Source organism: Trichosurus vulpecula, chromosome 3 (assembly GCF_011100635.1).
Source record: "Trichosurus vulpecula isolate mTriVul1 chromosome 3, mTriVul1.pri, whole genome shotgun sequence".
In the NCBI taxonomy this organism is placed as follows: domain Eukaryota; kingdom Metazoa; phylum Chordata; class Mammalia; order Diprotodontia; family Phalangeridae; genus Trichosurus; species Trichosurus vulpecula.
Window position 1 is genome coordinate 389351864 of NC_050575.1, and position 18570 is coordinate 389370433.

The 18570-nt window shown below is 45.4% G+C and overlaps 1 protein-coding gene and 1 pseudogene across 1 annotated transcript; one reads left to right on the forward strand and one right to left on the reverse strand.

The window, feature by feature from the left end:
* Positions 1-124: 124 nt before the first annotated feature.
* MVD (mevalonate diphosphate decarboxylase) lies at positions 125-12460 on the reverse strand. Its single transcript, XM_036752935.1, has 10 exons — positions 12254-12460; positions 10356-10426; positions 9138-9252; positions 5778-5918; positions 5311-5510; positions 4816-4890; positions 4370-4588; positions 3654-3769; positions 2372-2480; positions 125-1646 (listed from the first exon to the last, which is right to left on the reverse strand). Exons 1-10 carry the CDS (start codon positions 12321-12323, stop codon positions 1566-1568), a joined length of 1197 nt encoding a protein of 398 aa, XP_036608830.1. The 5' UTR covers positions 12324-12460; the 3' UTR covers positions 125-1565.
* Positions 12461-12667: 207 nt separating this feature from the next.
* On the forward strand, positions 12668-18364 carry LOC118842667 (annotated as a pseudogene).
* The last annotated feature ends 206 nt before the right edge of the window (positions 18365-18570 follow it).

Genomic DNA, 18570 nt, shown 5'->3' on the forward strand with positions numbered 1-18570 from the left:
TGAGGGCTATGTGCAGCTGGCAAGAAAAAAAACCAGCCCAGAACCCATCCTGGAGGATGACCAGAGCCCGATTTTACTTAGCTCGTTTGTACGGCATCATTCAGGGCACTTGGGATCTTGAGGTCCTTTGCTTCTACCTTTGCAATCACTGACTCTCTCTGACCTGCAGCTCCCAGGGTGTTGGTGTTGGGGTGATAAACACTGAGCATAAGGGAAGCATCCTTTTGGAGTTCTTTTTTTGTTCACTTACATGATTACAGTACTGTTTAAATGGCAAATGTAATTGGCCGCCATAGTTAGAAAACAGAATGTATTGGATAATCGAATATTTGGCCTGGTAATCCATGGAAAGGGGGTATGGGATGACTAAATGTTGAATGGGAACACTGATAAGGCTGATCATAATCAGACCTTCCATTGGAGAGTCAGAAGGAGCTCCAGGGTCATCGTGATGAACACGAATTATCACAGTAACGTACAAACAGGGACGCTTCCCTTCAACACAACGCGAGATAAGAGAGGACACAATAGCACTTCTTTCTGGGGTGAAGTAATCGACTTCTATTTCTGGGGCGAAGCTGAACCCTGCCTCTGCTGACATCACCCATCCTCTTCCCCAAAGTCTGGTAATAATGGAAGAGAGCTCCATTCTGGGAGCCAACGGGAAGGGGCTTGTTCCTACAGAAATTTGAACACAGATCCAAAGGCAAGTCAGTTATCCTTGCAGAACCTCACGTCCCACTCAAGATTAATGCCAACAACCACCTTTTAGGTGTGTGGAGCAAGGGAGCAGATGCCCAAGGTTAACACGCCATCACTGGCTTCAAAGAAAGACCACTTGGAGATCATTTTAAATTAATCGGTTTTTTTAAAGAAAATTAAACTCATATTCAGTGGCTTCATGTTAAATTCTGGAACACCCAAGCAAAATTTGGCAAAGATTGGCCCTCCAGGCCACCGCCCCAAGAAGTACCCTCCCTCTGCGGGCTCCCGAGGGGCTGGTAGGTGGCACACTCCCATGCATTTAATACAGATCAAGAACTGTCGACAACAGTCTAGCAGAAAAGACTGATCACTTTTTTCCTCTGTGGACTTTGTTGAAGAGCAGCAAGGACGGCTTTGGAGGAAGAGTCAGAGAGGAACAAGACCCTCCACCACTGGCTCTCACAGGATCTGGTGTCACTCCTGCCCGATAGCTGTTTGGCTTGGATGGGCTATGCACAGGGCTGTCTGGGGTCCCCGCCACAAAGACACCACCTCTACAATCTGCACACGGGGGAGTGAGGTGACAGACACCATGGGAAGGACAACAACCGCCGCCTCTGCCACTAGAGGTTGGAGCAGCTGACAGTCAAGCATCCCAGTTTCCAATGCACAAGTCCTTGCTAGTGGCACCTTTGACAAAATCCCCTGCCTGACAATATTTTTCCAGTCAGGTACAGAAACTGGGAAAGCAGCCAGAGTCCTGCCAAGCCAATCCCTGATAGTATAACCAGAAGTTGCAACAATGCTCCCCATTTGGCTCCATCTCCCTGAGGTGCACGACACCTTGAGATAGTACACGCTCAGGATGCCAGCTTGGGCAGGCCATTGGGGCCCAGGAGCTGCTGCTGGGGATCTTCCAGGACCTGTGGTCCAGGCCCCACCTGTAACAGAGAAGTTCAATGCAGGATTACATGGACAGGCAAGAATTTCACTTAACTAAGCCTTTTCCCTGGGACAGGAGGGAAGGAGCAATATGGGAGGGTCAAGTTGTAAACTCTCGCCTATTCCTTCTAGGAAGAAAGATATTAGCCCAACACAAGATGGCCATTTTGGAATGTTGGCTTGGCTTGGGTCCAGTTCTCCAAATCCTTGGCCAAAACTCCTTGGGAAGTTTTTCTTCCTCCTCTGTCTTCTTTGTTCCACAGGTTCATCTGCCTGAGGTCTACTGTGGCTTCACATTTGCAGCACCTTTCCCGGCAGCAGCCTCCCACCCCCTCAGTGATGGACAGGGGAAGTCATCATGTCACATGCATGTCATGCAATTATGAACATGTGATTTGCAGAGGAAACATTGGCAATACCTGCTTTTGGGAGAAGGCAGCACCCTGGGTGTTTGTACTTCCCCTAAATTGTTACTACACCATGGCCAACTGTTTAGTGGATGGCAAGGAAGGAAAAGTGGCCTAACAGCCTTGGGGCAGGGGGAGGGAATCCATGCATAAGGAACTGGGGACCTCTGAAGGTGAGAGTAATAAATAGGATGACTATTGTGAAAAAGGTGGCCTCATCACAGGGGATGAGTATCTGGGGAAAGAGAGTGGGCCTCCTGTCCTGATCTTTGGGGGCTTCCCTGGGGATCAGGGGGAAAGCAGTTTCTAGGCATTACCTGAGTGGCAATGACATATCTGATTCCTCCAGGAGACGGCTCCACGGCCAAAGCAGATTTTAGCTCTTCTGAGAGCTCAGCAGGCTCTACTGCCAAGCCTTTCAGGAACCTAGGAGGAAAATGACCAGGAAAACATCACCCTCTTTGGAGCCAGTAGCCCCGAGGCAGCACGGATGAAGGAAATGAACAGATTTCTGCCCATTCGTGCCCATCAGTACCATTCCCCTAAGTGAGACAGGATCCTTTCAGCCAACCCATTCAGCACCCAGAGACCAGCCTCCTGGCAACACGCCTCTTGTGCTTCCTGAGTCACAGGCTATTGCTGGGATTGTTATCAGGGAGGTAGAACTTTCCAGAGCTTGTGTTCCACACACATGCCCTTCAAAAAATCTACATTTTTTTTTTAAAGTCAGTGCTTTCTATCCAAAATACAATGATTATTTGCACAACATTGTGCAGACTGGAGCCATGAACCTGAACCACATACAGCTCACTTCTATAACAAACTCCACAGGAAAATTTCAAAGCTATCCCTTTATCTTCCAAGACACTGCTTCCTTCTCTCTTCACCAACCATATACACAGAAATTAGTAAGGAGATGTGAGGAGGAAAGCCGGGAGGGGATGATGGAGACTAGGCAGTGCATGCAGAAGCACTGGCAAAGGGGCCTCCATCAAACCCCAGCTCCTTTGCTCCATCAAGAACATTTCTAAGAGTCTTCCATACTCCTAACTGTACCCCACAGTCAGAATTTGGCTCCTTGGGAGTCTTGAGTGGTGAGTGGGCTACCAAGTGACACCATTGTCCTCTCTTCCCTTCCTCCCAGACCAGCTTCCACCTAGGCTGGCACCACCACCCACTCTGCTCCTGCCGTCACCACTAGACTCCCATAACCAGAGTACTGGGAAAGCCGTGGAACAGCTCTCTTCTCTGCAAGGACAGCTGGCCTCAGGAGGCAGCATGGGCAGGGGGTGGAAACAACACGCTGGGCTGGGATGCCCACTCTCATTGCAGGCCTCTTAGGATAATCAGTGGTGGTACTGGATTCTGAGAATGCTGCCCACCATCATTAGACAAGAGAGTTCTAATGGTCCTAAAGTCATAATCCCCATCCCAAATAGCGAATTAAAGCAGGTGATGGACTCAGGGATTTTCAGTTTAACTTTCTGGTGGAAGCAGATACTATTCCTCTTTCTTCATGCCTCAACAAGTACATAACCCACAAGCCAGCCATAGCCAGCCAGGAAAAGGGAAAACAGAGGAAATGTTGATATGACTCACTTGTCTCCATTCATCTCTGGGGGGAAGATCTGTTTTATGACAGCGACAAATTCAGCCACTGTGTCTTCCAGGGTGAAGATCACGGCATTGGGACCGGCATCAAAGGTGTACGCCACCTGAAAAGCAGGACAGTGGACATGGATGTGCCTGTGACAGCCCCTCTGCTCCCAGGCCACCAGTGAGCACAAGGAACTCTCAGGCTCCCTAGGGCCTCGTCCTGAAAGCATCAGAGCCCCAACTTCCCTAAGAGAGGCCCGAGGGCCACCAAGAGAGCAAAGGGGTCTCCCTCTGCCTCTGAAGTCTAATGGCATAGGAAGGAAGCGCAGCACCAATCCACACTGTGTGAGGGGCCAAAGGGGGAGACTGAAAAGTTTACAGATCCTGATGTTTTAGAGATGGAAGAGAATCAGAGACTTCATTCCCCATCAACAGAAGGTGGAGAGGGATCCCAGAAGCCTGGCAATGGGCACGCTCTTTGGTCCTTCCACAATCTCATCCCCCCTTCCACATACACTTCTTCTCCCTTCCACCTTCCTCAGCTGTGAATGCCACACAGGGCCCTAGGGCAATGGGGCCAAACTCAGTCAGAAAGGTATTCCTGCTGGCCACCAATCCACATCTCCTGTGAGTTCAGTTGGGCGTCTGGCACCTCAGCTCACAAAGAATCAAAGGGCATCAGGTGTCAAGGTTCCACACAAGTAGCTGCCACACTTTACCTTAGTCTTGCCGTAGTGGGCATTGAAGCAGTGGACCAGGCCGATGATCTGCCGAGATGTGTCACTGAGGTAACAAATGGGAGGGAAGGTGTCCAGGCAAGTGGCATGGAATTGGTTGCTGTCCTTCATGGTTAGCTGGCCAAACCCCTCAAAGTCCCGCTCCTTGATGCACCGCACCATCTCTGCCATCCTCCCTGGCACCACAGACTCAGCCCGAAACTGCAAAGTGACAAGCCAATTTTCCAGAATCATCAGACTATCAAGGGAAAGGAAGGTGGGAAGGAACACGGATGCTGATCTGGAAGCCCATGGGTGAGGGGAGAGAAGGCTGAGGAGTTCTAGGACCATGACTCTGGCAAGGCCTGGCTGTCCATAGTGTGATCTGGGCAGGCCATCACCGACCCCTCCCACTCCATCCACCTGACATCCCCAGGGCCGAGCCTTACTTTGAGCAGAGGGCTGGTTTCTACGCTGGTCTGCATTCCAGCCGTACTGGCCACTGGTTTTCTTTCAGCACTCACCTAACCCAAGAAAGAATACATTAAGTACCACAGGGCAGCCACTTCAAGAGAGTACATCTCACAGCACTACCCAAACCAACCCTCACAGGAGCTCTGCGAGGTAATGAATGCTGTGCTACGTGCTGGAGAAAATACAGATGGACTAGAGGCCTTCTAGGAACTCAAGACAAGACTAACACGCAGGAAACAACTGCAAACAACCCAAGGCAGACTATCAGAATGCAGAAGAGTCTTGTGACCCTCTGTCCCTGCATTCCCCTGAGGCTTCCCCAGCCAAACCATCCAGAACTGCTTAGGCCACAGACCCCAAGCATCTCACGAATCCCAGAGTCTCCCAGGCCTCCTCCCAGAAGCCCAGCCTTCAGAATGGGAATCCTGTCGGCGAAGCTTTCATCTGCTCCCAAGCCAGGGCCCACTCACCACCAGAACAAGCACTCGGAGCTCTGGCCAATGGGACTCTGGTGCAACCTGCTGGGCGATGCTGTCCTTGCCATCAGGCCTTTCTCCCATGTGCCACTGCACGAAGCCACCCAACATGCTCCGGCAAGCACTGCCCGAGCCTTGCCGGGCCACTTCTGAGAGCTCACTCTCGACTCCATAGAGCTGGGCCAGAGTATAGACTATGGGCAAAGGAATGGGGAGAGAGAGAGATGAAACACGGGAGGAAAAAAGGAAGGGTGTTCAGAAAACAGCAGTATCTGTGATTAAAAGATGGTTAATGTGAGGTGGGCCTCTAGTCAGCTCCCCAGGCCCTCATAGCTTCCAGAAGCCAGGAGCTGCTGCTGATCCAGCAGACTGCCTCCCACCCCACAAGTCTCGGACCCTTCCTGGTCGGGTAGGCTGATCTGAAGACATTCATAATGGGCCCCATTTCCAATACTACTCACCGAGGCAGGCGTACCCCGCTGCTGAGGAGGCCAGGCCTGCTGCTGTGGGGAAGTCATTCACGGAGGCAATGTGCACCTTGTAGGAAAGAGGAACAGAATCGCCATCACTCCCGCTCCTCCTTTTGCGAGCTAGGCGACGGACTGTTGGGGAAGAGAGAAACGAACAAACCCCAGGGGCCGGGGCCAGGTTAGTCCTTCTGTCACTGCCTCTGAGATGGCCTTCACCTCCTCTCTCTGGAGCTTGTTAGTCAGGCTATCTTCTCATTAGTCTTAGAGCATAAACCACTGGTCTACCTTTCCTCATCTTCCCAGCTCACAGCAGAGGGCCTAGCGCAGAATGGGTACTTAATCAATGCTTGTTGGGACCGACAACAAGAGAAGGGGGACAGCCCACCCAACTCCTGGTACTACCGTGTCCTTCAAGTGCTTGTGCCAGTAACAGAAAATGAGAACTCCCAACACTTGGGAAATCAACTGATCCACAAGGATTTGCAAAAGAACCCTACATGACAGGTACTGCATTAAATCCTGGGCTACAGATACCAAGGAAAACTACCCTGACATCCTAGAACTGGAGGCTAAAACAGAAACTGAAAGAATCCACCCATCTACCCCTCCAAAGAGATCCCAAAATGAAAATTCCTAGGAATATTTTAGCCAAATTCCAAAGCTCACAGATTAAGGAAAAAAGACTGCAAGCTTCCAGAAAGAAACAATTTAAATATCATGAAGCCAGTCAAGATAACATAAGATTTAGACCTTCTATATTAAAGGATTGGAGAGCACGGAATAGGATGTTCTAAAGGACAAAGGAGCTAGGATTACAACCAAGAATCCACTTACCAAGCATAACTGAGCACAATTCTTCAGGGGGAAAAATAGAGATATAATGAAATAGAAGACTTGCAAGCATCCATGATGAAAAGACCAGATCTAAATAGAAAATATGACTTCCAAATGCAAGACTCAAGAGAAGCACAAAAAGGTAAACAGGAAAAGAGAAGTCATAAGGGATTCAATAAGATCAGACTGTTTACATTCCTACAGGGGGAGATGATACTTGTAACTCTGAAGAACACTATCATTCTTAGGGCAGTTAGAAGACATAGGCAGAGGGCACAGGTGTGAGTGGACCATGATGGGATATCTAAAAAAATAAAATTGGGGAGTGAGAAAGAAGAATGTACTGGGAGAAGGGGGAAGGGAGAGGTAGAATGGGGTAAATTATCTTACAGAAAAGGCACAAAAGAGCGTAGAGGGGAAGATGAGGGGGGTGCACTGGATAATGCTTGAACCTCACTCTCATCAGAATTGGCTCAAAGAGGGAATAACATACACACTCAATTGGGTATAGAAATCTATCTTACCCTACAGGGAAGTGGGGGGCTGACAAGAGAAAGGGTTGGGGGGACAATAGCAGGGATTGTGTATCAGGGGAGGTGGCAATCAGAATCAAAACACTTTTGAGGAGGGAATGGATGAAAGGAGAGAGAGGGAGAAGGATAAACAAGGTGGAAAGAGGATGGAGGGAAATACAGAGTTAATAATCACAACTGGAAAACTTTTTTTTACAAGCTTCTCTGATAAAGGCCTCACTTTTCAAATATATAAAAAACTGAGTCAAATTTGTAAAAATACAATTCATTCCCCAACTGATAAATGGTAAAAGCATATAAACAGGCAGTGTTCAGATGAAGAAGTCAAAGTGTTATAGCCATAAGAAAAAATATTCTAAATCATTGATTAGAGAAATTAAACCAACTCTGAAGTACCACCTCACACCTATCAGATCAGCTAATATGACAGAAAAGGAAAATGACAAATGTGGGAGATGATGTGTGAAAATTGAGACACTACAGTTTTATTGGTGGGGTTGTGAACTGGTCTAACCATTCTGGAGAGCGACCTGGAACTATGCCTAAAGGGCAACCAAACTGGGCATACCCTTTCATCTAGCAATACCACATCTAGGTGTGTATCCCAAAGAGATCATAAAAAAGGGGAAAAGACCCACATGTACAAAAATATTTCTAGCAGTTCTTTTTGTGCTGGCAAAGAATTGGAAATTGAAGGGATGCCCATCTACTGGGGAATGGCTAAACAAGTTGTGTTATATGAATGTAATGGAATACATTACATTCCATAAGAAATGACGAGAAGGACGCTTTCAGAAAACCCGGAAAGACTGATGCAAAGTGAAGTGAGGAGAACCAGGAGTATATTGTACACAGTAACAGCAATATTGTACATTGATCAGCTGCAAATGACTTGGCTATTCTCAGCAATCCAGCAATCTAGGACAATTCTGAAGGACGTATAATGAAAAATGCTGTCCACCTCCAGAGAAAGGACTAATGGAATCTGAACGCAGATCAAAGCAAACTTTTTACTTTATTTTTCTTGGTTTGAGTTTTTTTTAATTTTTGTCTTTTTGGTCTGTGTTTTCTTTCACAACATGACTCATACAGAAATATGTTTTGCATGACTATGCATGTGTAATCTCTATCAGATCGCCTGCCTTCTCAATGAGGGGGGAGGGAAAGGAAAAGACTGAATTTGGAACTCAAAATTTTCAAAAAACAAAGGTTAAAAATTGTTTTTACATGCATTTGGAAAAAAAGAAAAGAACTGGAAATTAAGGAGATGTCCATCAACTAGGGAATGGCCAAACAAATTCTGGTATATGAATGTGATGGAATATTACTGCACATGAAGAAATGGCAAAACAGATGGCTTCAGAGAAATCTTGGAAGACTTGTATGAACTAATGAAGACTGAAGTGGGCAGTACCAAGAGAACAATTTACATAATAACCACAACAGTGTAAAGAAAAACAACTAAGAAAGACCTAAAATAAGGACTCTGATCAATGCAGTGACCAACCATGTTGAGTTTATTATACGCTTAAAAGGAATAGCAAGCTATACCTAATAGAGATTCTCAGTTTCGTGTACAATCCTCTTTTTTTGTATATAGAAATGATCATTTCTGGGTGTTTGTTAACTTTAGAATAAAAATTAAAAACAAACAAAATCCATCTACGTCTCCCTTTGTATATCTGCTGACCCCCACACCTACAGCTCTGTAGCTCCCAATGATTATGTACCAAAGTAGAGATCTGAGAATCAATGAGGGTGGCGCTGGAGGTAGCCCCAACAGTGCTCAGGGTTACTCACCAAGCCTTCTGCCACCTTACTTTAAGGGAGTTAGGAAGATCAAAAGCATCATCCATCTCTTCTAATCTACTGTTTCAGCTGGAAGACCCAGGTTCATTACCACTCCCCATCCCAACAGAAAACTAGGAAAGAAGGGCATGTGGCCCAGGGCCACAGGGACCAGCTTAAGATCTCAAGCACTTACTCTCTCGAAGGCAGGACTGTAACCGTGGGTGCCCCACATCCTCCTCCTTGCCATTCAGCCAGATTCGGTCCTCTTTGAAGTCCCGGCTGATGGCTGCTGTCGTGGTGGTTTTTAACTAAGAAAGAAAAATCAGGATCACCTCAGCCTTCAGGAAATAACAAGGAATTTATGGATAGCAATGTTAATTAGAACTGAACTCATTTTCCACACATCCAAGTCCATTTTAATACCTGTTACTACCCATGATCTCCTTTTTAACCTTTTAGGGAGCCAGATGTTACCCTTATTTTTCGGTCTTTTAAGATAATAAGTGATTTCCCCCGGCCCCAAGTTCAATAAGCATTTATCAAGCCCCTACCGTGTTCAAGGAAGGTACTGTGCTAGGTATGGAATGTTCAAAGACAGAAAAAGTTCCTGCCCCTAAGAGGCTTACATTCTACCAGATCTTGCACATACTCAAAGGGATCTATGATCCTTGAGGCAGTGTGTAGAGCACTAGCCCCGGAGTCAGGAAGACCTGAGTCCAAATTCAGCCTCAAATGCTTACTAGCTGTGTGACCCTGGGAGAGTCACTTAACTCTGACTGCCTCCCCGAAAGAAAGAGAGAGAGAGATAAATGAGGCAGTGTGGCTTAAGGGATAGAAGGCAAGCCATAAAACCTGAAAGACCCAGGTTTGAGTCCCACCTCTGACACCTACTGGTCACTTAACTACAAGTTACTTACCTTCTGAGGGCCCCAGACAACTCTCTAGGACTCTTAGTTGCAGAGAAGGTTCCAGCCTGCACTAGGAGAGGACCTTGCCTCAGCTAGGGAGTGCCCTATGACAATGAATCATAGGTCTAGTCTTTAAGTAAATTTTAGAAATCAGTAAATAGTCAGAGGCAGACACACTGACCTGCCTGGGGTTGTAGGGTAGGTGGTAGAGACCCTGGACTGGGTCCAATAATCCTACCTGCCAGGCCAGGGTTCTAGTACAAATGGTTTGGGTCCCTTATTTTTTAGCACAGAAATGTTGGTCCTGTGAAATCATCCTCAAAAGAGTCCTCTGGAAGGGGTCAGAAGTCTCGAACTCCTCCAGTGGAGGCTACAGACTGGGAACACTACTGTTGCCTCTTCTCTTCCCACTCTTCCCCAGGCAAAGTCTTCCATAGTACATGGCCTTATGTGGGATCTCGGCTCCCAGCTGGGGGGGAAGTCGATTATGCATTTGTATATACCTGATTTTGGTGCAGAGTGACACTCAGTGAGGAATTGATGGGCAAAATCAGTTTTTCATCACGTTTTCCCCCTGGAAGAGTAAGCAAAGCCAGATCACTGCTGTTACTGTGCTGAGGCAGTCCAACGGCCTGCTCCTCCAAAGGCCAGTTGTGCCCCAGGCCAGTCTATCTCTTCCCAGTCCCACCCACACCCACTCACACCAACCACCAGAGAACATGGAGTTCCCAGACCAGCAAAGTCCTTCCCCTCCCTTCTGTTTCAGTAAATCTTTCAAAACCCAGTTCAAGCCCCACCCCTTTGAGAAAGCTTTGCCAGACCCCTCTGCACCAGGAACAAAAATCCAGGTGAGAATCCTTTATCTTCAACACTTCCTAATTTACCAGTCTGCTACCTTTCACTTCCATTCCCCCCAGGCCACAGGCTGCCTCTCTTTGCTCATTTAAAACTCTTCTTAGCAAAACCTTCAAAGGACCTCAGTGAAACACACTGGAGTCAGACTTCACTGCCATTTACTTCAAAAGAGCCATGACTTCAGTGGTGTGAGGACTCTCTTCATTGATGCAGACCGAATCCTCACTACACCTTAACAGACTATAATTCATGAGCTCAGTAGACACTGGTGGCCCAGCTCCAGGCAATGCCTCTATGTACCCCAGACAACAGATAGACAGTGTGCCACCAGGACCTTACTAGGAGCCTGTTCAAACTGACAATCAATAATAACAAGAGATAGTATTCAAACAGCGGCTACTATGTACCAGACACTGTGCTAAGCACTTTACGAATGTTAGTTTATTTGATGCTCACAAGCACCCTGTTGTTATCTGTTGTGCTGTTAGTTTTTACACTTGAGGAAACTGAAGCAAACAGAAGTTAAGTGACTTGTCCGAGATCATGGAGCTAGTGAGCATCTGAGGATGGATTTGAACTCAGGACCTCCTGATTCTCGTCGAGGTGCTCTAACCACTGCACCCCCAGCTGTGCCAAGATTTTGAAGACAGCCTTTGAGGCAAGAGGGAGTCACTAGTTTACTAAGGGGGTGACATGATCAGACTTGTGTTTCAGGAAGTCACCACTGAGAGGCATCTTCCTTGGAGATGGAACCTGGGTTTGAATCCTCTAGTCCTAATTAATTAGCTGTGTGATCCTTGGACAGGTCATCTGCTGCTTCGGAGCTGTTTCCTTTGTAAAATGAAGGGGCTAGGCTAGATCAGGGGTTCTTGGCCTCTCTGAGTGTCATGGACCTCTGACAATCTGGTGAAACCTATGCACCCCTTCTCGGAATATTTTGGGGTGCACATTATTTATTTATTTATTATTAGTTTTTATTAAAATATTATTTTAAGCAGTATTTATTATTTAAAAAAAGAACGCTTTAGGTGCGTATTATTATTTTTATTCTTGTTATTTAAAATGTCATTTTAAGTATTACTATTAACATAAATAATGTTTTAGGTGCATATTATTTATTATTTTAGATCACTATTTAAATGTTAAATATTATCTATTATTAGCATAAATGATATTTTAGGTGTATATTATTTATATTTGACCATTATTTAAATGTTATTTTAATATTATTTATTATTAACATAAATGTTTTAGGTGCGTGGGGTTGTGTTATTATTGACATATTATTTTATATTAACAAAACTTTAATCAAATATTAATATTTTATTATTGAACTAAAGATGTCCTTCCCTCCCCCATCTCAGAGCACAGATCTCGGGCTAAGAGCGCCTGGCCTGGATGGTCTCTAGGTTCCTTCCAGCTCCAGGGTCGGTCACCCGGACCCAAATACCTCCGGAACCCGAAACTCGGAGCCCGGCTCTCGGGGGGGGGGGGAACGTTTCCCTGGACTCCCCCTCCCCGCTCCAGCACCTCCTTCCCTACTCACAGTACTTGATGACCGCGATGTTGGTGGGGGCGGTGCAAGTGATGGCGACGAGCGGTTTCTCGGAGGCCATGGCCCAAACCGAACCCCCAACCACGCACTTGACAGCCAGCCGGACGCACTCCACTCACGGGTAGCACCGCCAGCTCATGCCCGAGCCCTGAGTGACTGGCCGGCCCACGCACCTGGAAGGCCCCGCCCCCTTCGCTCACGCGCTCCGACGCCATTGGACTGTTCGGCAGCAGCTGCTTGCACCCTGACCAATCAGATTTGGGACAGGCCCACTCCGGATTCTCACAGCCAATAGGCTTGGATCGAAAGATAGACGGGGTGTTCCGCCAGCCCCTCAGGTGGTTGCTCAGGTTCGAGTAGGCAGGCTCTGGGACCGGAAGAGAGATGCTGAACACGGGGCGCGCGATGTCGCGGCGCATGCGCGTCGCACGACTGGCTAAGTCGGTTGGGCAAGCCAGGCTTTGCTGGACCGGTCTGCCTACTTCGAGCGTGTGTTATCACAGAGACCGGTGGCCTCCCACTGGTGTGATTTGTTATAGCGGCCCGTCTTCCCTTTTAAATTTTGATTGAGCGAAACTTAATCCCAGTCCGTCGGCTACCGTAATACTAGTAACATAGCGCCCCCAAATATGAGGAAGGGGTCAATGCGCGCGAGAACTTTGGGGTTAGGATTAGTCAATAATTACTAAGCGCCTACTGTGTGCCAGGCTCTATGCTAAGCGCTGGGAATACCAAAAGAGGTACAAGGCAGTGCCTGCCCTCAAAGAGCTTACAATCCAATGGGAGAAACAACGTGGGAACATACATACAAAGCCAGCTATGCACAGGATGAATAGAAATAATTAACAGAGGGTGGACTGGAATTGAGAGGCTGGGAAAGCTTCCTGTGTAAGGTGGGCACTTGAAGGAAGCCAGGGGGGTCAGCACTCAGAGCAGAGGAGGAAGGGCACGCCAAGCACGGGAGGACCTCCAGAGAGAATACCCAGAGCTAAGAGATGAATATCTTGTTCCTGATCCAGCCAGGACGCCCGGTCTGGTTATAACACATGGAAAAGTTTTTTTTTAGCCTTTGTTTTTCATTTATTGATTTATTTGTTTTGCCAGACCTGTGATTGCCTTGTGATTTCCTTGCGATATGTGCTTAATACATAGATTGTAGATCGAGAGTATGAAGGGACCTTATAGACCCAACCCCTACATTTCTTAGAATAGCTAGCATTTATTAAGTGCCCACTATGTACCCAGCGCTTTACAAATATCTCGCTGGGAAGTAGAGGAAACTGTGGCAGAAAACCCTTAAGTGACTTGCCCAGGGTCACACAGCTAATAAATGTCTCAGGTCACATTTGAGCTCAGGTCTTCGCCCACTGCTCTCTCCTTTGCACCATTTCACTGCTTCAAAAGGAGGTCCACGGAAGTTAAAGGATTTACTTAAAATAAGAGCTATAGGTAGTATATGAACCAAGGTTCTGTGATGCCAGTTCTCTTTGATCTGGTAAATGGAGGAAGTACCCACATGAACAGAGGCACAGATTTTGGACATTCAGTTCTCTCTTTTGAAGCATTTTGCTCACAGTGTCCTAAGAATGATAGTGACAGATTCCTGGTGACTCAGATGCCTTCCCAGTGGGAAGAGTGGACAGATATGATGCCAAGAAGATTAAACTAGTATTCAGTAGTGCTGGGATCTGCTTTGGGTAAGTCCTCCCCAGCCCCTCCAGCTTAAATTGTGTACTCGATAAAATACAGGTGTTAGTTCTTTCCAGTACTGACATTCTCAAATACTGTAAGTCTTCTGGGGACAGAAATTGTTGCATTTCTTTCCTGAGGTTAGAAAATGCCATCCTTTCTTCTCCCACTATTGTTCTCCTTTGCCACTTGACTCATGAAGCTGTCAAGGTGGGAACAAGCTTTCAGGGGCAGGGAAAGAAAGCATGTGGAGTGAATTCTGGCTGGGGGCAGGAGACAATTCTTTTAGTAGTCTTGTGAAAGTATTGCGTCCACTTTTCTCTTTAGACGTTGATCAACCCAACTAATTTCCCACCGCAAGATATTGTAGTATGATACATTAATTCATTTTTACATTCTGCAAACATTTGTTAGCTCCATACCACATTCAGTACACTGTCCAAGGTACCACAAGAGCTTGTTACAAGGAAAAATAAAAATTTCTGTCTCCAGGAATTACAATTCTTTTTTTTTTTCAGAGCCTCGGGATTAGCTTAACTGACTTCTTGCATTTCCTGAATTAAAAGTTATGAAACCAATCCTTCTGCTCCTTAGGATTGAATCACAGAATCACCTCTTAGGAGGTAGATAAGAGATAGGAATTGTACCTGTGATTGCATCGGCATAGGCCAGATGAGGACGTTTCTTGTAGTAGTTCAGGTTGGCACTTTGTCTGCAAAACTTTGTTTTAGAAAGTTACCTAGGGCACTGAGAGGTTTAGGAATCTGTTCAGGGTCACATAGCCAACATGGTCAGAGGCAGGACTTAAACCCAGGTCTTCCTGGCTCTAAGGCCCAGCCCATTGAACAACAGGATAGACTTGATTAACTTGCCCATACCTAGTAAATGCAAATTTGGAGTGACATCATTTGGAGTAGAGAACTGAAGAAAGTGTAAAGTGGTTTTTTTTTAATAATTGAAGTTATGGTTAAAAAAGAGGTTGATAACAGGTATTAAACTACTGTAAAGACATGTATGCTCCCTGTATCTCTTTCTAAGTGTGGAAAAAGTTGAATTAAGAGGGTAACCTGGTCTTGGTTTCTGCAAAGATTGGCCATGCTAGACAACAAGAAACAAAATTCATTTGGGGGAGCAAAAGAATTAGGATATCAAGGGAAATAATGGGGAAAGGTAGGAAGGAAGGGGCTCTTCTAGACATCAGGCTGTATTACAAAGCAGTAATCATCAAAACTATTTAGTATTGGTTTAAAAATAGAAAAAAAAATCAATGGAAGAAACTAAACAACGAACCCTCCGACTCAGCATTCAATGAATCCCAAAATGTAAATTACACAGAAAAGAACTCCCTATTTGACAAGAATTGCAGGGAAAACTGCAAAGGAGTCTGTTTGGCTGGCTGTTGAGAGTGGGTATGGGGACACTGGAGACTGGGACAGTTGCTGGGACCATGTAAAGAAGTTCCCCCAGTGGGTCTGGACCATTCACACACCCTGATTTCAAACCAAGCACTGAATCTCTTTGGTTTTTGTTAGTTACTTGTAAAGTGCTAGTCATTGGAGCAGGAGGATTAGGATATGAACTCCTTAAAAATCTGGCATTGTTTGCTTTTTAGACAAATTCATGTAGTAGACATAGACTCCATAGATGTTTCCAACCAAAACAGGTAGTTTTTGTTCAGGTCTAAGGATGTTGGAAGATCCAAAGCTGAAGTTGCTACAGAATTCCTAATCCCTAATTGTGCTGTAGTTCCACATTTCAACAAGATTCAAAATTCTGATGATACCTTCTGTAGACAATTTTGTATCATGGTATGTGGTCTGGACTCCATTATTGCTAGAAGATGGTGTTTCAACAATCCGGCTAGCAGCTGTTGTGGGGGTGAAAGCCCAACAACAAGAATGCTACCAGCATGCTGCAAAAGCACAGGTTCTTTTGATCTGCTTAACTAAGGAAAGCTACGTGAAGGGGTTGACAAGCTTACTTTAATTCAGCATACAAATATCATTCACTTAGTTCAGGGGAAAAAGCCAGCACACTGAACTTCAGAACAAATACAAACAAAGTACAAACATCAACAGACAGACCTTGTCTGATTCAAATCCCAATACATAGTTAGCAGAGTTTAACAAAGTCCCAGCATCTGGGTTACAAGCTGGAGGGCCCTTAGCTACAGCTGCCCAGAGTCTCTGCATCAGCACACCAGCACAAGTGAGAGCCCTGGGCAAACGGCTCTGTCCTCTCTTCCTATACGGCTTCAGATGTCATCAAACATCGTCTGAATGACCAGAACTTAGGCTACTATGATTGGCTCTTGAGTTAGCCCCACCCCTTGGTACCCTGGGAGCTTCACACCCACATAGGCGTAGCACCTAATAGGGGTTTGGGCCCGGGGCTTAGCACCTAGTAAGACTCAAGAGGGCATGGATCTGGAGTTAGCACCTCCTGTTAGCCAGCCCCACCTTGAGCCCCACCCTAGTCACCAAGCCACACCCACATAGGTTCTACACCTAATAGGGGTTTGGGCCTGGGTCTCAGCACCTAGTAAGACTCAATGAAATACACTGAATTACTCAAAGGAAGCAAACCAAACTCTTCAAGGGCACTTGTTGAACTAAGTGCTAAGAGCCCATTTTGTTTACCAACACAGATGGGTAAATGGCATGCTGATATCACTTCTGAATTATGAAGGTGGAATATTAGATCCAAGTTCTGGAACTTCTTTGACAGATGGTAGAAGAGAAGATTTTAAAGGGTAACTCTACCTGGAATGACAGCTTGTATTGAACGTACACCGTAACTTTATCCAACACAGGTTAATTTCCCCATGTGTACCATTGCGTCCATGCCCAGGCTCCCAGAACACTGTATTGAGGATGTTGGATGGAGATGATCCTGATCACATTCAATGGATTTTCCAAAAGTCACTAGGGAGAGCATCACAATTTAATAGTAGGGGTATTATCTACAGGCTAACCCAAGGGGTTATAAAAAGAATCATTCCAGCTGTGGCTTCCACAAATGCTGTTATTGCACCTCTGTGTGCCCGCCGAGGTTTTTAAAATAGCCACAAGTGCATATATTCTCCTTAATAAGTAATTAGCATTTAATGTGCAAATCAAAACAACTCTTAGATACCACATCTCTCCTGTCAGATTGGCTAAAATAACAAAACAGGAAAATGATAAATGCTGGAGAGGATGTGGGAAAATTGGAACATTGTTATGTTGCTGGTGGAGTTGTGAACTGATCCAGCCATTTTGGAGAGCAATTTGGAACTATAAAAATGTTCATACCTTTTGACCCAGCAATACCACTTCTAGGCTTGTATCTCAAAGAGATCACACAAGTGGGAAGAGGACCCATATGTACAAAAATATTTATAGCAGCTCTTTTTGTGGTAGCTAAGAATTGGAAATCAAACGGATACCCATCAATTGGGGAATGGCCGAACAAGCTGTGGTATATGAAGGTAATGGAATACTATTGTGCCATAAGAAATGGGGATGATACGGACTTCATAACAACCTGGAAAAACCTACATGACATAATGCTGAGTGAGCGGAGCAGACCCAGGAGAACATTATACACAACCACAGATATATGGATTCTGTGAGGACTAACCCTGACAGACTTTGCTTGTCTCAGCAATACAAGGTGCAAAGACAATTCTAAAGGACTCACGATGGAGAATGCGATCTACATCCAGAGAAAGAACTATGAAGTATGAATGCAGATTGAGGCACACTTCATGCTAGCCTTTCCCCCCCCCCTTTTTTTTCTTTTTCTCTCTTTTGTTTTTGTTTTTGGTTTGGGTTTTTTTGTTTGTTTGTTTTTTTGGTTCTGTTTCTTCTTTCTCATGATTCATTCCATTGGTCATAATTCTTCTCCATAACTTGACTAGTGTGTAAATTAATTCAATGCGAAGTTATATGGGATTCCATGCTGTCTTGGGGAGGGAGGTGGGGAGGGAGGGAAGAAAATCTGGAACTCAAAATTATGTATAACTGAGTGTTGTAAACTAAAAATAAAAAATTAAATTAAAAAAAATTAGCATTTAATGATATAGATGGGCTGTACACATATACATTTGAAGCAAAAAGAAAGAATTGCCCAGCTAGCAGCCAGCTTCCCCAAAATATCCAGTTTCCTTCACTGGCTAAACTGCAAGAGGTTTTTGATTATTTAATTAATAATGCCTCATTACAGATGAAATCTGTAGGCATCACAGCCACATTAGTGGGAAAGAACAGAATGCTTACTTATTTACAAACACTAACTTCCACTGAAGAATGAACAAGGCCAAATCTTTCTAAGGTATTAAAAGAGTTGGGCCTTATGAATGGACAAGAGCTTGCGGTTGCTAATGTTACAACATCACAGACTGTACTGCTCAAACTTCATTTTACTACTTAAGCACAATCTCTAAAAAAATAATATGCACCTAAACACATTTCAGGAAGGGGTGCATAGGCTTCACCAGACTGTCAGGTATCCATGACATATACAGAGAGGCTAAGAACCCCTAATCTAGGAAATCTTGGAATACAATATTCCAAAAGGCAAAAAATATAGCCTTAAAACCAATAATAACTTATTATACAGAGCTGAGGATAAGCCTA